Consider the following 15,946-nt stretch of genomic DNA (forward strand, 5'->3'; position numbering starts at 1 on the left):
AATACGCTGGCCCTCTCCATACAATTAATCTGAAACTAAACTCACATCTTCTCTTAAGTGCCCTCTTCTGTCTTTTATATTTGTCAGCAAGATCGCTACCTAGAACCATCTCTGACCCTCCCCTTGCCCTCTTCTCTTTGTCAGTTACTGATTCTATTGCCCCTCCCTTGCCCAACCCTGCTCTCCCCCAACACTAGCAGCATTCTTTTTTTTTTTTAAAGATTTTATTTATTTATTTGAGACAGAGAATGAGAGAGACAGAGAGCACATGAGAGGGGGGAGGGTCAGAGGGAGAAGCAGGCTCCCTGCCGAGCAGGGAGCCCGATGCGGGACTCGATCCAGGGACTCTAGGATCATGACCTGAGCCGAAGGCAGTCGCTTAACCAACTGAGCCACCCAGGCGCCCACTAGCAGCATCCTTTCAGGGTTTCTTTGTTCCTACACTGATGCAAAGACCTTCTACTGGCCTCCCAGCTCAGAGCATCCCTACCTTACCTGCATCTGCCCCGCACGGCTCTGAGCATCGTTCCCCCAGTCTCCTCCACTGGATTCCCTCCAGCTGGCAAACAAAACTCAAACTCCTTGGTTTGACTTTCAAGCTCCTCTCCTGCCTTGGGTGGCTTATCTTCCACCTCTGCTGCCCCTTTGCTCCAGCCTACGGGAGGTATTTGCCCTGTCCTTGAAAACCTGATGGGCCTTCCCAGCTGTGGCTGCCTATTCTGATCCCTCCCACCACCCCGTCCTAATCTTACCCATTCTTCAAGGCTCTCCTCAGGTGCGTATCTTTTTTTTTAAATTGAAGTACGGTTGACATACATTCTTTTTTTTTTTTTAAGATTTTATTTATTTATTCATAAGAGAGAGAGAGAGGCAGAGGGAGAAGCAGGCTCCCCGCTGAGCGGAAAGCCCGATGTGGGACTCGATCCCAGGACCCTGGGATCATGACCTGAGCCGAAGGCAGACGCTTAACCATCTGAGCCACCCAGGCACCCGGTTGACATACATTCTTAGTTTCAGGTGTGCGGCATAGTGATTTGACAATTTTATACATGACCCAGTGCTCACCACAGAGATTATAGTCCCCATTTGTCACCATACAACATTAACGATATTATTGACTATATTCCCTGTGCTGTACTTTTCGTCTCCGTGACTTATTTATTTTATAACTAAAGTTTGTACCTCTTAATCCTCTTCACCTAGTTCACCCCTCCCCCTGCCTCCCTCGCCAGATGCACATCTTCTGTGAAGTCTTCTCCAATCCCCTGGCCGCAAGAGATGTTTCTCAGAACTCCCACACTGCTGTGACACTTTAATAATTACACTGCATTCTACCATGATGATGATGATTTCTTTGTATCACAGTATCAATAACACCTATTAATTATTGAGCATTGGCTAGCCAGGTATCTTGGGCACATTATGGAACTTCTCTATGCCTCTCTTTTTCACCTGTAAAATGGTGGCAATTACGGCACCTGGCTCAAAGGGTTGTGAGGATTCGTTACAATCATACCCGACACAAAGTACTTGATTAGTGAATGTTAGCTATTGTCATTACTGTGAGTATAGGGGCTTACTTTATATTGTCCCCACTAACCCTCAGACCCCATGAACTGGGTTACTATTATTATACTCTTTCGTTTTGTTTTTTAAAGATTTTATCTTTAAGTAATTTCTACACCCATCATGGGGCTCAAACTCACAAGCCCAGGATCAAGAGTTGCATGCTTTACCGACTGAGCCAACCAGGTGCACCCTTTAAAAAAAAAAAGCTTTTATTATTTACTTTGAGAGAGAGAGCACGTGCACACAGAGGGGGAGGGGCAGAAGCAGAAGGAGAGCGAACATCTGAAACAGACTCCAGGCCGAGCTTAGAGCCCCACACAGGGCTCAATCCCATGACCCTGAGATCATGACCTGAGCTGAAATCAAGAGTCAGACACTTAACTGACTGAGCCACCCCAGCACCCCCAGGTGCCCCTTTTTTAAATTGTGATAACATATACATAACATGGGGCGCCTGGGTGGCTCAGTCGTTAAGCGTCTGCCTTCGGCTCAGGTCATGATCCCAGGGTCCTGGGATCGAGCCCCGCATCAGGCTCCCTGCTCAGCAGGAGGCCTGCTTCTCCCTCTCCCACTCCCCCTGCTTGTGTTCCCTCTCTCGCTGTCTCTCTCTCTATCAAATAAATAAATAAAATCTTAAAAATATATATATATACATAACATAAAATTTATGATTTTAACCTTTGTTTTGACTTTTTCTTTTAATGGAATGCTTCACGGGTTTGCCTGTCATCCCTGTGCAGGGGGCATGCTAATCTCTGTATTGTTCCAACTTTAGCGTACGTGCTGCCAAAGTGAGCACCGCTCTTAACCATTTTTAAGTATACATATAGTTCAGTAGTGTTAAGTACATTCACATCGTTGTGCAGCCAATCTCCAGAACGTACTCATCTTACAAAACTGCACCTCTATACCTATTAAGCAATTCCCCATTCCCTCCTTCCCGAGCCCTAGGCAAGCACTATTCTGCTTTCTGTCTCTACAAATTGTATTATCACACTCTTTTTTAATTTAATTTAATTTAATTTTTTTATTTTTATTTTTTTAATTTTTTTTTAAAGATTTTATTTATTTGTGAGAGAGAGAATGAGAGACAGAGAGCATGAGAGGGAGGAGGGTCAGAGGGAGAAGCAGACTCCCTGCCGAGCAGGGAGCCCGATGCGGGACTCGATCCCAGGACCCTGAGATCATGACCTGAGCCGAAGGCAGACGCTTAACCAATTGAGCCACCCAGGCGCCCTATACTCTTTTTTCTTTTAAAGATTTTATTTATTTATTTATTTATTTGAGAGAGAGAGCACAAGCAGGTGGAGGGGCAGAGGGAGAGGGAGAAGCAGACTCCCCACGGAGCAGGGAGCCCAATGTGGGGCTCGATCCCAGGACCCTGAGATCATGACCTGAGCCGAAGGCAGACGCTTAACCGACTGAACCACCAGGCGCCCCGTATTATCATACTCTTTTCACAAACTGAGGATACCAAAGTTCAGAGAGTAATTTGCTTCTAGGAGACAGAATCTGGACTTGAACCCAGGCCCGCGTTCATGCCCTAAGCCACCGTGAAATAGGGCTTCATCTCGCAGGGCATCTGTGATGTGTTTTACTTCCCTCATAACAGTGATGGTGCCCGTGTGCCCAGGCCTCCTCTGTGCGCGTGTTTTGCTGCCATTCTCCCATTTAATCCTCACAGCAGCCCGCGGTCATTGTGAGGGGCCGCGTCCTGTCTCCCTGCACAGTGTCTGATACAGAACTGAGACACAGCAAGCATGTTCAGTGAATATGGGCCTATCTGACGCCTTTAAGTAGGCGAACTCATACTGAATAAGTTTGTTGTACGTTTTTAATGCAATTGTTTACATTTTTTGGAAAATGTTGATCCTCTCAGGAGAAAACCAGCTGAAATTCGGGAGCTGGTAAAGAACTTCTTTTCCAATCCTCTCCACTCCCCCTCCTCCTGCAGAGTCAATCTGCTCTTCTCACCCCAGCCCAGCCCCCAGGCGGCCCCCCATCTGCACCTCATCACCAGCTCTGCTGATCCACGGCCAAAGGCTGAGGCAGGCAGGCAAGGGGACATGAGAGACTGTCCCTGCTCGGCTTCCTCCCCCTGCCACTCCACCCACACACTCTTCCCTCTAGCCCTGCACAATCCTGGCCATCCTGGAACAAGCTCTGTCCTTTCACACCTCCCTGACTTCGCACATGCTGTTCTGGAAGACTGGAATGCTTTCCCTCCCCTCGTTCTCCACCTCCAAGACTCCTACAGTCTTTGCTAAGCCAGCTCAGACTTCACCTCCTCTGAGAAGCCTCCTCCCCTACCCTCCGCTGTCAGTCCGCCCCCACCTCTGCACAGACTTGCTCATCATATACTACAGCACTTGGACTGCAACGACCCAGAGTCGGTGTGTCCCCCATGTCCCCAACTCCCTGTGCTGGGATGACGCTTCATCTCCGCTCGTTGCAGGGGTCAAGAGGAACCCGGGCGCTTCGATTTTTTTGATGCTCCTAGTATATTTGAAAACGAAGAGATGGCAAAACAAGTTCACAAATAAATACTGAGGCATATTTTTCCATGTTTAATACATTAATGGCTTCTGATATAAAAAAATTACACCATAATTGTGCTGCTCACAAGATGATTATAGGATTTATTAAAATACAATAATGTATAGCGCTCCATGGGCATAGTGGTCTTTGTCAATAAGAAACAAGCCTAAAGGGCGCCTGGGTGGCTCAGTTGGTTAAGCGACTGCCTTCGGCTCAGGTCATGATCCTGGAATCCCTGGATCGAGTCCCGCATCGGGCTCCCTGCTCGGCGGGGAGTCTGCTTCTCTCTGACCCTCCCCCCCTCATGCTCTCGCTCTCATTCTCTCTCTCAAATAAATAAATAAAATCTTTAAAAAAAAAAAGAAAAAGAAAAAAGAAACAAGCCTAAGGACACAGAAAGGGCATCTTTGATCAAATTGGTCAGTGGATCTGACACAATGTATAATCCCATTCGGAGATAATGTCAAAAGCCTAACTTGGAGACCCCGGCCCAGTGGTTCTGCTGGCCCCTTTCCATGATGAGGGGCTCCGCTGCCCCCTGTGTACCCAGTAGGTGCTCATTGTTTGCTGAATGATGGGAACACGTGCAGCTTTCCAAGTTAATTATTGAAAATTCACATACAATAAGTATTCCTGAGAAACAATGAAGTCCTGAACAATGGGGCAGGAAGCCACCTCCTTCTCCAGTGACCCCCCAACCCTCAGAGTCCCGCTGAAGGCTGCAGCAGGAAGCCCCTCACCCACCGTCTTTCCTCCCCTACTTCCCCAAGGGCACCAAAGGCAGTCGGGCTTTCCCGTTGCTGTCAGCCTCTCTTCTCCTCCACCCTCTTGAGGGTCCCAGGTGAAGAGAGAGAAAAGCACATACCCACAGAAGGAGGCCAGCAGCCTGCCCCCAGGCAGGCCTGAGGAATAAAAGAAACACTGGGAGGATAAAGAAGGACTTAAAGCACTGAAGCAAGGGGGAGAAAGGCTTAAAGAAGTTTACAAAGCAATCTGTCAGAGAAGGGATGAAAAGGGAGCCCCGCTGGGCTGAGAGGCTCGGGCGCTCAACTCACCTTAGACCCAATTAGAAATGCGCAATTACTCCACCAAAGTCTGAACTGACCTCCCTCCTCCTTGTCCCAGAAGTTTCCCTGAGCGTGAGGCCTCAACTTGCTGGGTTCTGGCAGCCTCACATACCTCTGCTCTACTGGGCTCAATCTACCAATTTGCTTGAATCCACCCACTGGCCCAACTTCCAAGTCCCTCTGGATTTCCAGCAGAAACACTATGTGAGGTGAAGGTCACCAGCAGATTCTCACAGCTCTTGGGCCACTCTGACTTCCCAGATTTTATGAGCCAGGGTAAATATCCACAGGCCTTTCTGGAAGTCTCCCCTGCCACCAAAGGCAGGATTAATAATAATACCAGCTGTCATGTGAGTGTTCACTCTGTGTGGAGTGCTTTATGTCACCTCACTTAGTGCTCACCACCACCTGAGGTATGATTGCCCTGTTTTACGGAAAGGGAAATGGGCCTGGAGAGATTGAATGACTATCTGGATTCCAACTCAGGTCTGTCTGACCTTGATACCCCACATTCTTCCCACTATGGACACTGCCTCTCGGGGACCCTCTACAATTCCTTCCCCCCCTTTTTTTGTGGTGCCCAAATAAATTTCAGATGGGGTAGGATGGTACAATTCTGAGCTATCTAAAGAATTCCTAGCCTCACAGCTGGGGGTGAGAAGAGGAGTGGGAGTGGGGGAGTCCGCCTCATGGCTGGGTAGGGTCCTAGTTCTTTTTAGACACTTGAGTAATTTAACCATAAATAACTGGGCACTGGGAACAGGACACTCACTAATAAAAGCATAGCCTGGAGTCATGTTGGGGGTGAAGGGGGGGGGAAATTCAAGTCACTCAGTGGGTGGATGTATCTGCAAAACAAAAGAAAAGCCCCTTTCCCAGCCCAGGCAGAGAAGTCTCCTGTAAAGTTAGAGACAACAGGCTTCTGGGCACGTAGCCAAGGTTCTGGGGATATTTATAACTTGAAGAGGGTGGGAGTCCCTAATAAGCTGCTATATTCTTTTTCCATCACTTCCCTCTCCAAGGCTACAGCGAGCTCAGAGCTCTTCCCCACGCAGAATGCCTGCTTACCCTAATGCTCCGCTGCCATTGTCTAGTTTTCTCATCCTGGCTGGGGAAAGGGAAGGCTTCAAGTCCTTCCGTTCGGAAGAACTCCAGCTGAATGCAGCTTAGCTGCTGCTGGTGTTTCTTGGCTAGCTGCTGTGGTCTCAGAGATCTGCCTATGAGTCTGTGGTTTCCCTGAGCTGCCTGAGAGTCTGGGAGTCTTTGGGATCTGCCTGCAAGTCTACGGATTTGAAATCTGCCTACGGGGCTGAGATATCCGGGATCTGCCAGTGATCTCCAGAATCTTCCCAAACACCCAAAGTCTCAGAGAACTCTGCCTGCGGATTTGGAATCTGTTTGAGGCCTCTCAGATCTTGGAGCCGACGATCTAGTGGATTTTTGCGGGTCAAGAGGTAAGTCTGTTCTTTTCCCAGCTGGGTTTTTCGGCTTCCCACCTTCAGCCGGTCAGGGACTGCTAGCATCCTGATGGTCTCCCCGGCTTAGGCCCCCAGAGCCCCGAGAGCCCATCCGTACAGGAAACCGTCAGAAATCCTTTTAGGAGACAAGCTCTCAGGGATGATAAGGACGACTCTTCTCAGCCCTGAAGCTTGACTCGCTCCTCCTTAGGCGCCCTGTCCCCCACCCTCCCTTCTGTATTCCCTCAGGGTTTTCGCTTCCCCTCCACTGGGCGCAACTCAACCCGCCCCTTAAGGGGCGCCCTCTTTAGAAGGATAAGGTTAGATTCCCCTATAGGGTTAATAGCGATGGGGCCGGGACGCCCCCTGGCCAAGCCGCGGACTGCACTAGCCAGCGCACGGGCGGCGCGGGGCTTTCTGGGAGTTGTAGTCTGAGTGGCCGGGTGAGGGTGCCGCAGGCACTGCTGGGAGACGTAGTGCGTGGGCGGAGCTCAAAGTTACAGCGCGGCCGCTGAGTGCCCCCTGGGGAGTGGGCGGCAGCAGCTTTCCTCTCAGGCCCCGGCTGTCAAATGAGGGCTAATCCCAGAAGAACCCAACACAGGCCAGCGCCTAAATTAGGCCCGACGTGGAAGTGAAGGCCCGACTCAAGATAAGCTTCTAAGGTCGTGAGGAGATGCAGGGCAACCTCTCTGGCTTAATCGGGCTGTGGTCTCCGAGAGAAGAAAGCGGAAGATACTACGCCCTGGCTAGGAGGCCGTGCTTCTTTCTTCACCCTTTTGTTCTTTTCCCTCCTTGGTTTTTGGCCTCTGACTGGCCTTTGTACGCCAGAATGGAACTCCAACTCCCGGCAGGCCACCGGGGCAGGCGCAGGCGTGATAGAGGTGCTCAGCCACGCTACAAGAGGCGGGCCTAGTGTTCGGCATCTAGTTGGCAGAGCGTTTTGCGAGCTTTGCTCGCTGGTTGGTTCAGGTAGCTGCCGGAAAGGTCCAGCCTCGAGATGGGAGAGCGGAGGCGTTCTGTGGGCTGGGCTGAGAGCCTCCTCCCCGAGACAGCATCGACTTGACCCCCGGCCCCGGAGGGCCCGAGCCAGGGGGCTGTCTTAGTAAATTCCTGCAGTGCCTCCACCCTACGGTGGCGGAGACACAGAGGGCGGGTCGCGCTCGAGGGTCAGGGAGGAGAGTGACCCGGCCCGGGTCCAGGGCCCTCCCCACCCGCCTGGCGGCCAGAACTCCAGCCCTGGGGAGTGGGCAGGGCCTGTTTTCTGTGCCTCACGCCCTGCTTTTCGCCTCCTTTAGCGCTGTCTGCTAGCTGCTTTTCCTGCTCTATCTTCTGGGAGGTGAATCCTTGAGTCCGTGATGGCAGCCACCCTGCTCATGGCTGGGTCCCAGGTAAGCCAGGGGTGGCTTCTCGGACCCTGCCTCTGCCTATCCACCTTGTCCCGGCGTTTCTTTGCTCTGCAAATCCCTGTTGGAAATTCCCTGGGATTAGTAATTAGCTCGCTTCGGTGTCCTGCCTCCAGGAACCTCAGTACCAGGCCATTGATAGCCACAAGCATTTATTGAACACCAGCTGTATGCCTTTAAATCCTGGGGAGACAAAAGATGGATGAAACGGGCCCTCCCCGCCTGCTCACAATCTGTAGGGAGACGGACGCATCCGGTTAACCGTGATACAACGTGATAACAGCTTTATTTGTCGCAGGAACAAAGTGCCGTGGTGTGGGAACCAAGAAGTGGGAGTGATTAATTCTCGAGAGTCCGAGGGAGGAGTGGGCTAGGGGCCACTGAAGAACAGTTGGTACTGGAACAGGGCCTTAAAGAATTGTAAGATTTCACTGGTCTGAGAAAGAGATTCCATGAAAAGAGGAACATTGTGAGTAAAGGTATGGAGTGATGTAGGTGTTGTATGTGTTCTGAGAAGACATACAGAAGATAAAGTTCTGGAGTGGGCAGGGGTGTCTGGCCATGGAACCAGAGCAGTCAGCTGGTAAATGGCTCCCTTCTCTACCACATCTCTTTTTTTGCCTGCTTATTTCTTCTCTCGACTCTCCAGATCAGGGTTAATTCCTTTTACCTTCTCAACAATTCTAGCCATGTCTCTAATTTCAAGAAGAAAAACTGGTACTAACCTCCGGATACCAAGTAATGAAGAAGCATTGTGTGATTTCAGGCACCTGTGACATTTGAAGATATGGCCATGTACCTCACTCGGGAAGAATGGAGACCTCTGGACCCTACACAAAGGGACCTTTACAGGGATGTTATGCAGGAGAATTACGGAAACGTTGTCTCATTAGGTAAGTGAGGATTCTCTCTTTCTTTACCCCCACATTTTCAAGACTCTCAAAAATGGCTTAACTCTTTCAACGCAACCTAGTTGTTGGATTTTTAAAAGCATTTAATTGGCTTTTGGCTTGAGTTGAGTCCTCAGGCAAATCTTTGAGCGTAGGAACATCAAGGTCATATTGTCTAAAAAGAAAAACTGTTTCTGCCCATTTTAGAAACATTCAGATTTCTTGTGCCCTGAGTCATCTACCATTCTCCAGCCTGTTTGTACAGATCACTGACCAAACAGGTCTGACATAATGGTGCGTGCCAGGATGTAAATGCCCCTGTAAATGGTGGTTTTACTGGAAGATGAGGGGGGTTCTGACCCAGGTTCATGGGAGGGCAAAAAGCCGCATTTTTCTGTTTGTTTTGGCTTCAGAGCCCTGGCTTGGCCTGAGGTCCTTTATTTATCTGGAGCAGGTACTTGTCTAGAGGTGTTTCAGAGTCGATCGTAGGTTTTGAGTGTGTCAAATGTTGTTCAGGAGAATCATGAACTAAATGAGATCACAGATGCTATTAAGAAGGGAAGCTAATTTTTTTGATCGTCTGCAAACCTGTCTTCTCTTAGCTATCCTTTGGTCTGGATGTAACTATAATAAACAGTATATTCTTGAGCTGAACAGTCTTTTGACTCACTTCATCCTCTGGTAAGACTTGACAGAAGTTAGTAACTGTGTATGGTTCACTAGGTCATCTGCCACTCATTAGGACTAATTCTTTTTTGGAAATCTTTATTTCTGTAGCCTTTTCCAGAACAAAAGGCAACTATGAGGGGTTTCCTTTTAAACTTGGGCTCCTCCTGATGTTCCAAGATTCTTGGATCTTTCCTTTAGAAAAGTAACTAGAAATGAAGTTATTTACCTAGATGTATTGCAGTCTCTAATCCCAGTATTCCACTCAATCCAGCAAAAGCAGGAAGTGAGAATCTTAAAGAAATGTAAATTTATATGGCTATGGTCCAGCCCAAGGAGCACTTGTTAGAAGGATGGAAGCATGGAAGAACACACACACACACACACACACACAAGTTCCTTTCCCAAGTAAATTTGGGACTGGGTTAATAATATTTACGAGGTTTCTTTACCTCAGACTTCAGAACCTTTAATGTGTTAAATGTCATGTGAATTCTAAGAAGATGTTGGATGCACCATTTACCAAATGAATTTATTCATGGACCCTTTTCTCCCAGCATACCTAGTAACTTTTTGTTGAAGAGTATGCTGAGAATACAACTTGGAAAATACAGTGTCTGGTAGAAAGTTTCTTGTAGAAAGTGGTTGTATATTTTCATTTTCATTTGAAGACTGTATTTAGTTAATGTCAGGTATGTTCTGAGCCTGGCATTGTTTTTGCATCCTCCAACCTTCCCTCCTCTATTCATATTAAAAGGCCACTGGAAAGTAACAAGTAACGTTTAGCAGTCACCTTTCCTGTCAACTAAGACATGATATAGCTAGACAAAAATTTGTTTTTTTCATAATAACCCAGTAGATTCTTAGTAACTAGTATATAATGGTAATAATGAAGACTTGAAAAGTTAAGAACATAACATGCAACACAATCACACATAAAATATCTAGATCCTTGGCTTTTAGAGATTCTAAAATAGAGTCTTGTATACTTTCTGTTTCTGGCTCTTTTCTTTCAAAACACCAGGAATATATACAATTTTCATAAAGAACTATAAACTGTAGTGGTACAGAGCACGAACTATTATCAGACAGACCTGGATTTAAATCTTGGCTCCACCATTTTCTACTCTGAGCCTGCACAAGTCACTTCTCTGGGTCTTTTTTTTTTTTTTTTTTTTTAAAGATTTTATTTATGGGGCGCCTGGGTGGTTCAGTCGTTAAGCATCTGCCTTTGGCTCAGGTCATGATCCCAGGGTCCTGGGATCAAGCCCCACATCGGGCTCCCTGCTCCACGGGAAGCCTGCTTCTCCCTCTCCCACTCCCCCTGCTTGTGTTCCCTCTCGCTGTGTCTCTCTCTGTCAAATAAATAAATAAAATCTTAAAAAATAAAAATAAAGATTTTATTTATTTATTTGTCAGAGAGAGTGCGTGATCAAGCAGGGGAAGCAGCAGGCAGAGGGAGAAGCAGGCTCCCCGCTGAGCAAGGAGCCTGATGTGGGACTTGATCCCAGAACCCTGGGATCATGATCTGAGCTAAAGACAGACATTTAACTGACTGACCCACCCAGGTGTCCCACTTCTCTGGGTCTTGGATTTAAATCATTTAAATCATTCATAGAATGATTCATAGAAATCATCATAATGCCCGAGTTTCGGGGTGGTTGAGGTGATTCGGGTAAAGAACTTAGCACAATGCCTGGTACACAGTAGATAAATTTTTTTTGTGTATTTGCCAGTATTATTATTATTATTTACCCTTTATTACAGATTTTGAGATTAGGAGTGAGAACGAGGTGAATCCAAAGCAAGAGATTAGTGAAGATGTAGAATTTGGGACTGCCTCTGAAAGACCTGTTGAGAATACTGAGGAAAATCCTGAAAATGAAGAGGCCTTTGAAAGCGGGGATAGACCAGAAAGACAGTGGGGAGATTTAACAGCAGAAGAATGGGTAAGCTATCCTCTTCAACAAGTCACTGATCTGCTTGTTCACAAGGAAGTCCACACAGGCATCCGATACCATATATGCTCTCATTGTGGAAAGGCCTTCAGTCAGATCTCAGACCTTAATCGACATCAGAAAACCCACACTGGAGACAGACCCTATAAGTGTTATGAATGTGGAAAGGGCTTCAGTCGAAGCTCACACCTTATTCAGCATCAAAGAACACACACTGGGGAAAGGCCCTATGACTGTAATGAGTGCGGGAAAAGTTTTGGAAGAAGCTCTCACCTCATTCAGCACCAGACAATCCACACTGGAGAAAAGCCCCACAAATGTAACGAGTGTGGGAAAAGTTTCTGCCGGCTGTCTCACCTAATCCAGCACCAAAGGACACACAGTGGAGAAAAGCCCTATGAGTGTGAGGAGTGTGGGAAAAGCTTCAGCCGGAGCTCTCACCTAGCTCAGCACCAGAGGACCCACACAGGTGAGAAGCCTTATGAGTGTAATGAATGTGGACGAGGCTTCAGTGAGAGATCTGATCTCATCAAACACTATCGAGTCCATACAGGGGAGAGGCCCTACAAGTGTGATGAGTGTGGGAAGAATTTCAGTCAGAATTCTGACCTAGTGCGCCATCGCAGAGCCCACACAGGAGAAAAGCCGTACCACTGTAATGAATGTGGGGAGAATTTCAGCCGCATCTCGCATTTGGTTCAGCACCAGAGAACCCACACCGGGGAAAAGCCATACGAATGTAATGCTTGTGGGAAAAGCTTCAGCCGGAGCTCTCATCTCATCACACACCAGAAAATTCACACTGGAGAGAAGCCCTATGAGTGCAACGAGTGTTGGCGAAGCTTTGGTGAAAGGTCAGATCTAATTAAACACCAGAGAACCCACACAGGAGAGAAGCCCTATGAGTGTGTACAGTGTGGAAAAGGTTTCACTCAGAGCTCCAACCTCATCACACATCAAAGAGTTCATACGGGAGAGAAGCCTTATGAATGTACCGAATGTGAGAAGAGTTTCAGCCGGAGCTCAGCTCTTATTAAACATAAGAGAGTTCACACTGACTAAGTCCTGTAATTACAAGAAATGATTCATTTGAAGGTACAATTTTATTTGATATCAAAGAGCTCTCTGAAGACTGAGCTTCTTTTACCATACTGAATTTCTTTGTGGGCCATGGTTTAAAACATCAAAGAAGATAAGCCATTTGCAGTTCTGACCCACAACTCTGGGAATGTTATCCCCTCCTCGAAAGTAGTGATTTTTATTCATTTGATATTAATGAAGTACTTCATCAAAATCAGCCCCACAAATAACTGGGAATCAGAAGACCAGGGGATAAATGCTGGTAAATACTCAGGCCTGGAAATGGAGTAAATCTTTAAAACTTATTTCTCTCATCCTTGGCCCAAAGAACTATGCTAGGGGAAATGTTGGACTGTAATAGGGTGGTCACAGCTGCTTCGGAAAAAGACAACCAGAGACTGCCTGAATTGCCACACCTATTCACTCTCCATAGTAGTTGGGCACACACATCTTCCCCTTCAAAAGGCTTTTTCCTTGAGCTGCTCATGCATTTATATCTTTTCATCTTTCTGAGAGCAGGATTCTGCACAATGAAGGCAATGATCAAAACTTTTTTTCCTCATTGTTTCTAATTTAACTTTATTAAAGCTTGCATCTTTGCAAAAGCTAACTGAAGATACAGATTGAAGGGAAAAATGAGACACAGGTTTGGGGACCAAGGACTTATCAGTGGTAGTGACTTTAGCAAGAGATGCCCACTGTTGTTACTGCCATTAATCAAAATGTATTCATTTTCTTTGGGGATCATTGTAGGGAAAATATCTTCAAGGAAAGCTAGGACCATACTGATGGTGGATTGTAAGAAGCAAGTGGGATTGACCACTTCAGGGAAGGAAACACAATTCCTCTGCAAGAAACACCACCGGTCCTTTCTGTGTTCTTCCCCCTCTACCCTTTAAGATCAATTCTCTGTATACTGCTAAATGTAGAATTTGATAAGGGCCACATCCCAGTGTTTATCTTGGCTTGCATAAGGGCATGTGTAATGTACAGTAAAACGTGTATTCCTGTAATTTTTCAGTAGCAGAAACTGAATTCACACAGAATTAGCATGTTCTTGGGTGATGTTGATCATGTGACAGAACTACAGACAACTCCAATGTGAGAAATGTCCTTTTGTTTTCATTTTTTTCTAAGGAAAATATTTAAACCCTAGTGCTCTAGTGTGCACTCTCCTGTAAGATCTTTGTACAGAACTAAGCACTTGTTTATGTGTATCAGTCAATTATGGGAGATAATGACTGGACAGAGAGGGTGATTGTCCTGTTCTCAGACTGAATTGTCTTCTCTTTGGGCTAGTCACAAGGAATTAATAAACCTAGATAGGAATGTATTTCCATCCTCTCAGTCTACAGATACATGTGGTTAAAATGAGAGTTGACCCAATTTAAGCCTGTTAGTGTCAGTTCTCCTTATCCCAGCCCACCATAGGAATTAAGAAATACCCCAGATGTTGATGCTTACCCAGGTATTTGGGGGTGGCAGTGTGAGGGGGCTAGAGTAAGGAATATATATTTTTGAGCGTGCCCCCACGTTCTTTCTACTGTGCTTTATTGTGAGTGTTGTAACATTTGAAAAATACTTCTGCCATAGCTCTTTGGGACTTGGTGTGTTAAAGGAGCCAGTGGTTTCTCGGGTAATCTACTAAAATGAGTCATTAGGACCCACAGCTGTGTGGGACTGCATCCTTTGCAGCGACACAGCCTTGAAAGTAACAAAATGAAACACCACTCAGTCAAGGAGGTCTCTTTATTATGTTGCCACTCCTATTGAAATACAAACTTGGGCAGGGAGCATGTTTGGTGTTCTATACAAAATCTAGCCGACTGTGGGTATTCATATTTTAATTGTTGAATGACTTAACATGTTCTTAATGACTAAACTCGAATATGTCTTTTCCTGTATCAGTGTTGCTAATGGTTTTAATGAATATCAGAGTTCTCCTGTTCTTTCTGTGGGCCACAATGGGCATCAGCTTTGGAGTGGCCACAGAAGACAGCATCCTCACAACCCAAGTGTGTATCACTCCTTTTTTCTTCCCTACCCTCCTGCTCCACCCCAACCTGCTGCTGCCTTTGGCTTCTTAGAGGTGAGTGGCTCAAGAGGCTTCTAAGTGCCCCAGCCATCTCTCCACACGCATACACTCCAGCTGGGAAGTTAAAAGGGCAAGGGCCAGACCAGCTGTTGCCTCTCTTTTTCCTAATTGCTGCCCATCTGCTGTGTTGAGCTTTGTGTAGAACCTGTGCATCAGACTCTCCTTGCTAACGCTTTTTGCATGTCTTCTGCTCCCAGGTCTCTGGCTGCTTCTGCACATACCCTGAACACTTTGTGCCTGTTTTCTATGGTTGTGGAGAGTGAGTGAACAATAAGTGTGTAGAGCAGTTTTTTGTATGGTATTGGTCACAGTTATGCTAGTGTCTATCTACATCTGTAGTCTAACAATATTCTATAATTAAAAGTATAATTTTTAAAAATCAAAACACTGAGAATTATTTTAGTAATCCAGCACCGATTCTTAAAATGGCATTTCATCAGATTCATTAAAATGGGGCACGATTTTAATGCATTTACATTAAATGCATTTGTACAGATGTTCTTGTGGAAATTTGGGAGTACATTGTTTTCACACATAGGTGAGCCCTCTGGATATTGCCATATTTGGGGAAGATGCAAAAATCTGGGTAGTTTCCTATGAAGATTGGGCTGGTGGCAAAACAGCATGGAAATATTTGGTTATGAGTGCCTCATTAGCTTTGGAGAAGGAAAAAACAAACACATCCAAAAGCAGAAATGAGAGGAGGCCTTGTTGCTTTAAGGAGATATTTTGGGGTATCTGTTGAGAACGCTAAAACAATTTCTACTGAACCAGTATTGGGATCCCAGAACAGATACCTCTTAGAAACAGTCAAAGGCTCTCTATTCATGACAGAGTTAGAGTTTGCCTAAGGCAGTGATTATGTATTACTAGGGTGTGGCCACAATTTTCAAATTACTTACAAGCAATTTTGTCTTAAGAAACCTTTCTTTAAAGGGAGAGCCAGTCTAGGCAGAGGGAGGGAGTAGAAGTGCTTTAAATTGGGGAAAAATACAAATATGGAAGAAAAGTTGTAACCCTATAGACAAAACTTGGAAAAGAGATTTTATCAAAAAATTTTTAAAATTCTATTTTTCCCTCTACATGTACAACTATTTTTATTCCTGGAAGGAAAAGTTAAAGGAAAACGTGGGCTCACCTGGAGCCTCCGCTCTAAAGGTATTTGATATGTTAATACTTTGCCATTATTATAATGGAACAGATTTCCTTCTGTGTGATCTGTT

The 15,946-nt window shown here is 46.2% G+C and overlaps 1 protein-coding gene and 1 non-coding gene across 7 annotated transcripts; one reads left to right on the forward strand and one right to left on the reverse strand.

Annotated features, from left to right (window-relative positions):
* Window positions 1-2,264: 2,264 nt before the first annotated feature.
* On the reverse strand, window positions 2,265-2,368 carry LOC123860655 (U6 spliceosomal RNA). Its single transcript, XR_006794777.1, has one exon. It is a non-coding gene; the product is annotated as a U6 spliceosomal RNA (small nuclear RNA).
* A 3,507-nt stretch (window positions 2,369-5,875) lies between these two features.
* Window positions 5,876-15,108, forward strand: ZNF436 (zinc finger protein 436). Of its 6 annotated transcripts, none has more exons than XM_064589780.1 (4): window positions 5,876-6,628; window positions 7,927-8,019; window positions 8,801-8,927; window positions 11,358-15,108. In XM_064589780.1, the coding sequence occupies exons 2-4, from the start codon at window positions 7,987-7,989 to the stop codon at window positions 12,608-12,610; spliced, it is 1,413 nt and encodes a 470-aa protein (XP_064445850.1). In that variant the 5' UTR covers window positions 5,876-6,628; window positions 7,927-7,986; the 3' UTR covers window positions 12,611-15,108. The 6 variants fall into 6 exon arrangements, with proteins under 6 accessions (XP_064445850.1, XP_064445853.1, XP_064445851.1 ...); XM_064589781.1 differs by lacking the exon at window positions 5,876-6,628 and adding an exon at window positions 6,669-7,600; XM_064589782.1 differs by lacking the exon at window positions 5,876-6,628 and adding an exon at window positions 6,669-7,512.
* The last annotated feature ends 838 nt before the right edge of the window (window positions 15,109-15,946 follow it).

The sequence above is a fragment of the Mirounga angustirostris genome, unplaced genomic scaffold (genome assembly GCF_029215605.1).
Source record: "Mirounga angustirostris isolate CCGP_5_RB_7025 unplaced genomic scaffold, mMirAng1.0.hap1 SCAF_4, whole genome shotgun sequence".
Classification (NCBI taxonomy): domain Eukaryota; kingdom Metazoa; phylum Chordata; class Mammalia; order Carnivora; family Phocidae; genus Mirounga; species Mirounga angustirostris.

Bases quoted from the DNA above. Each gene is read 5' to 3' on its own strand.
- ZNF436 (XM_064589780.1), top strand. From the start codon at position 7,987: ATGGCAGCCACCCTGCTCATGGCTGGGTCCCAG. The intron at 8,020-8,800 runs GTAAGCCAGGGG...GTGTGATTTCAG, and splicing joins TGCTCATGGCTGGGTCCCAG to GCACCTGTGACATTTGAAGA. The intron at 8,928-11,357 runs GTAAGTGAGGAT...CCTTTATTACAG, and splicing joins CGGAAACGTTGTCTCATTAG to ATTTTGAGATTAGGAGTGAG.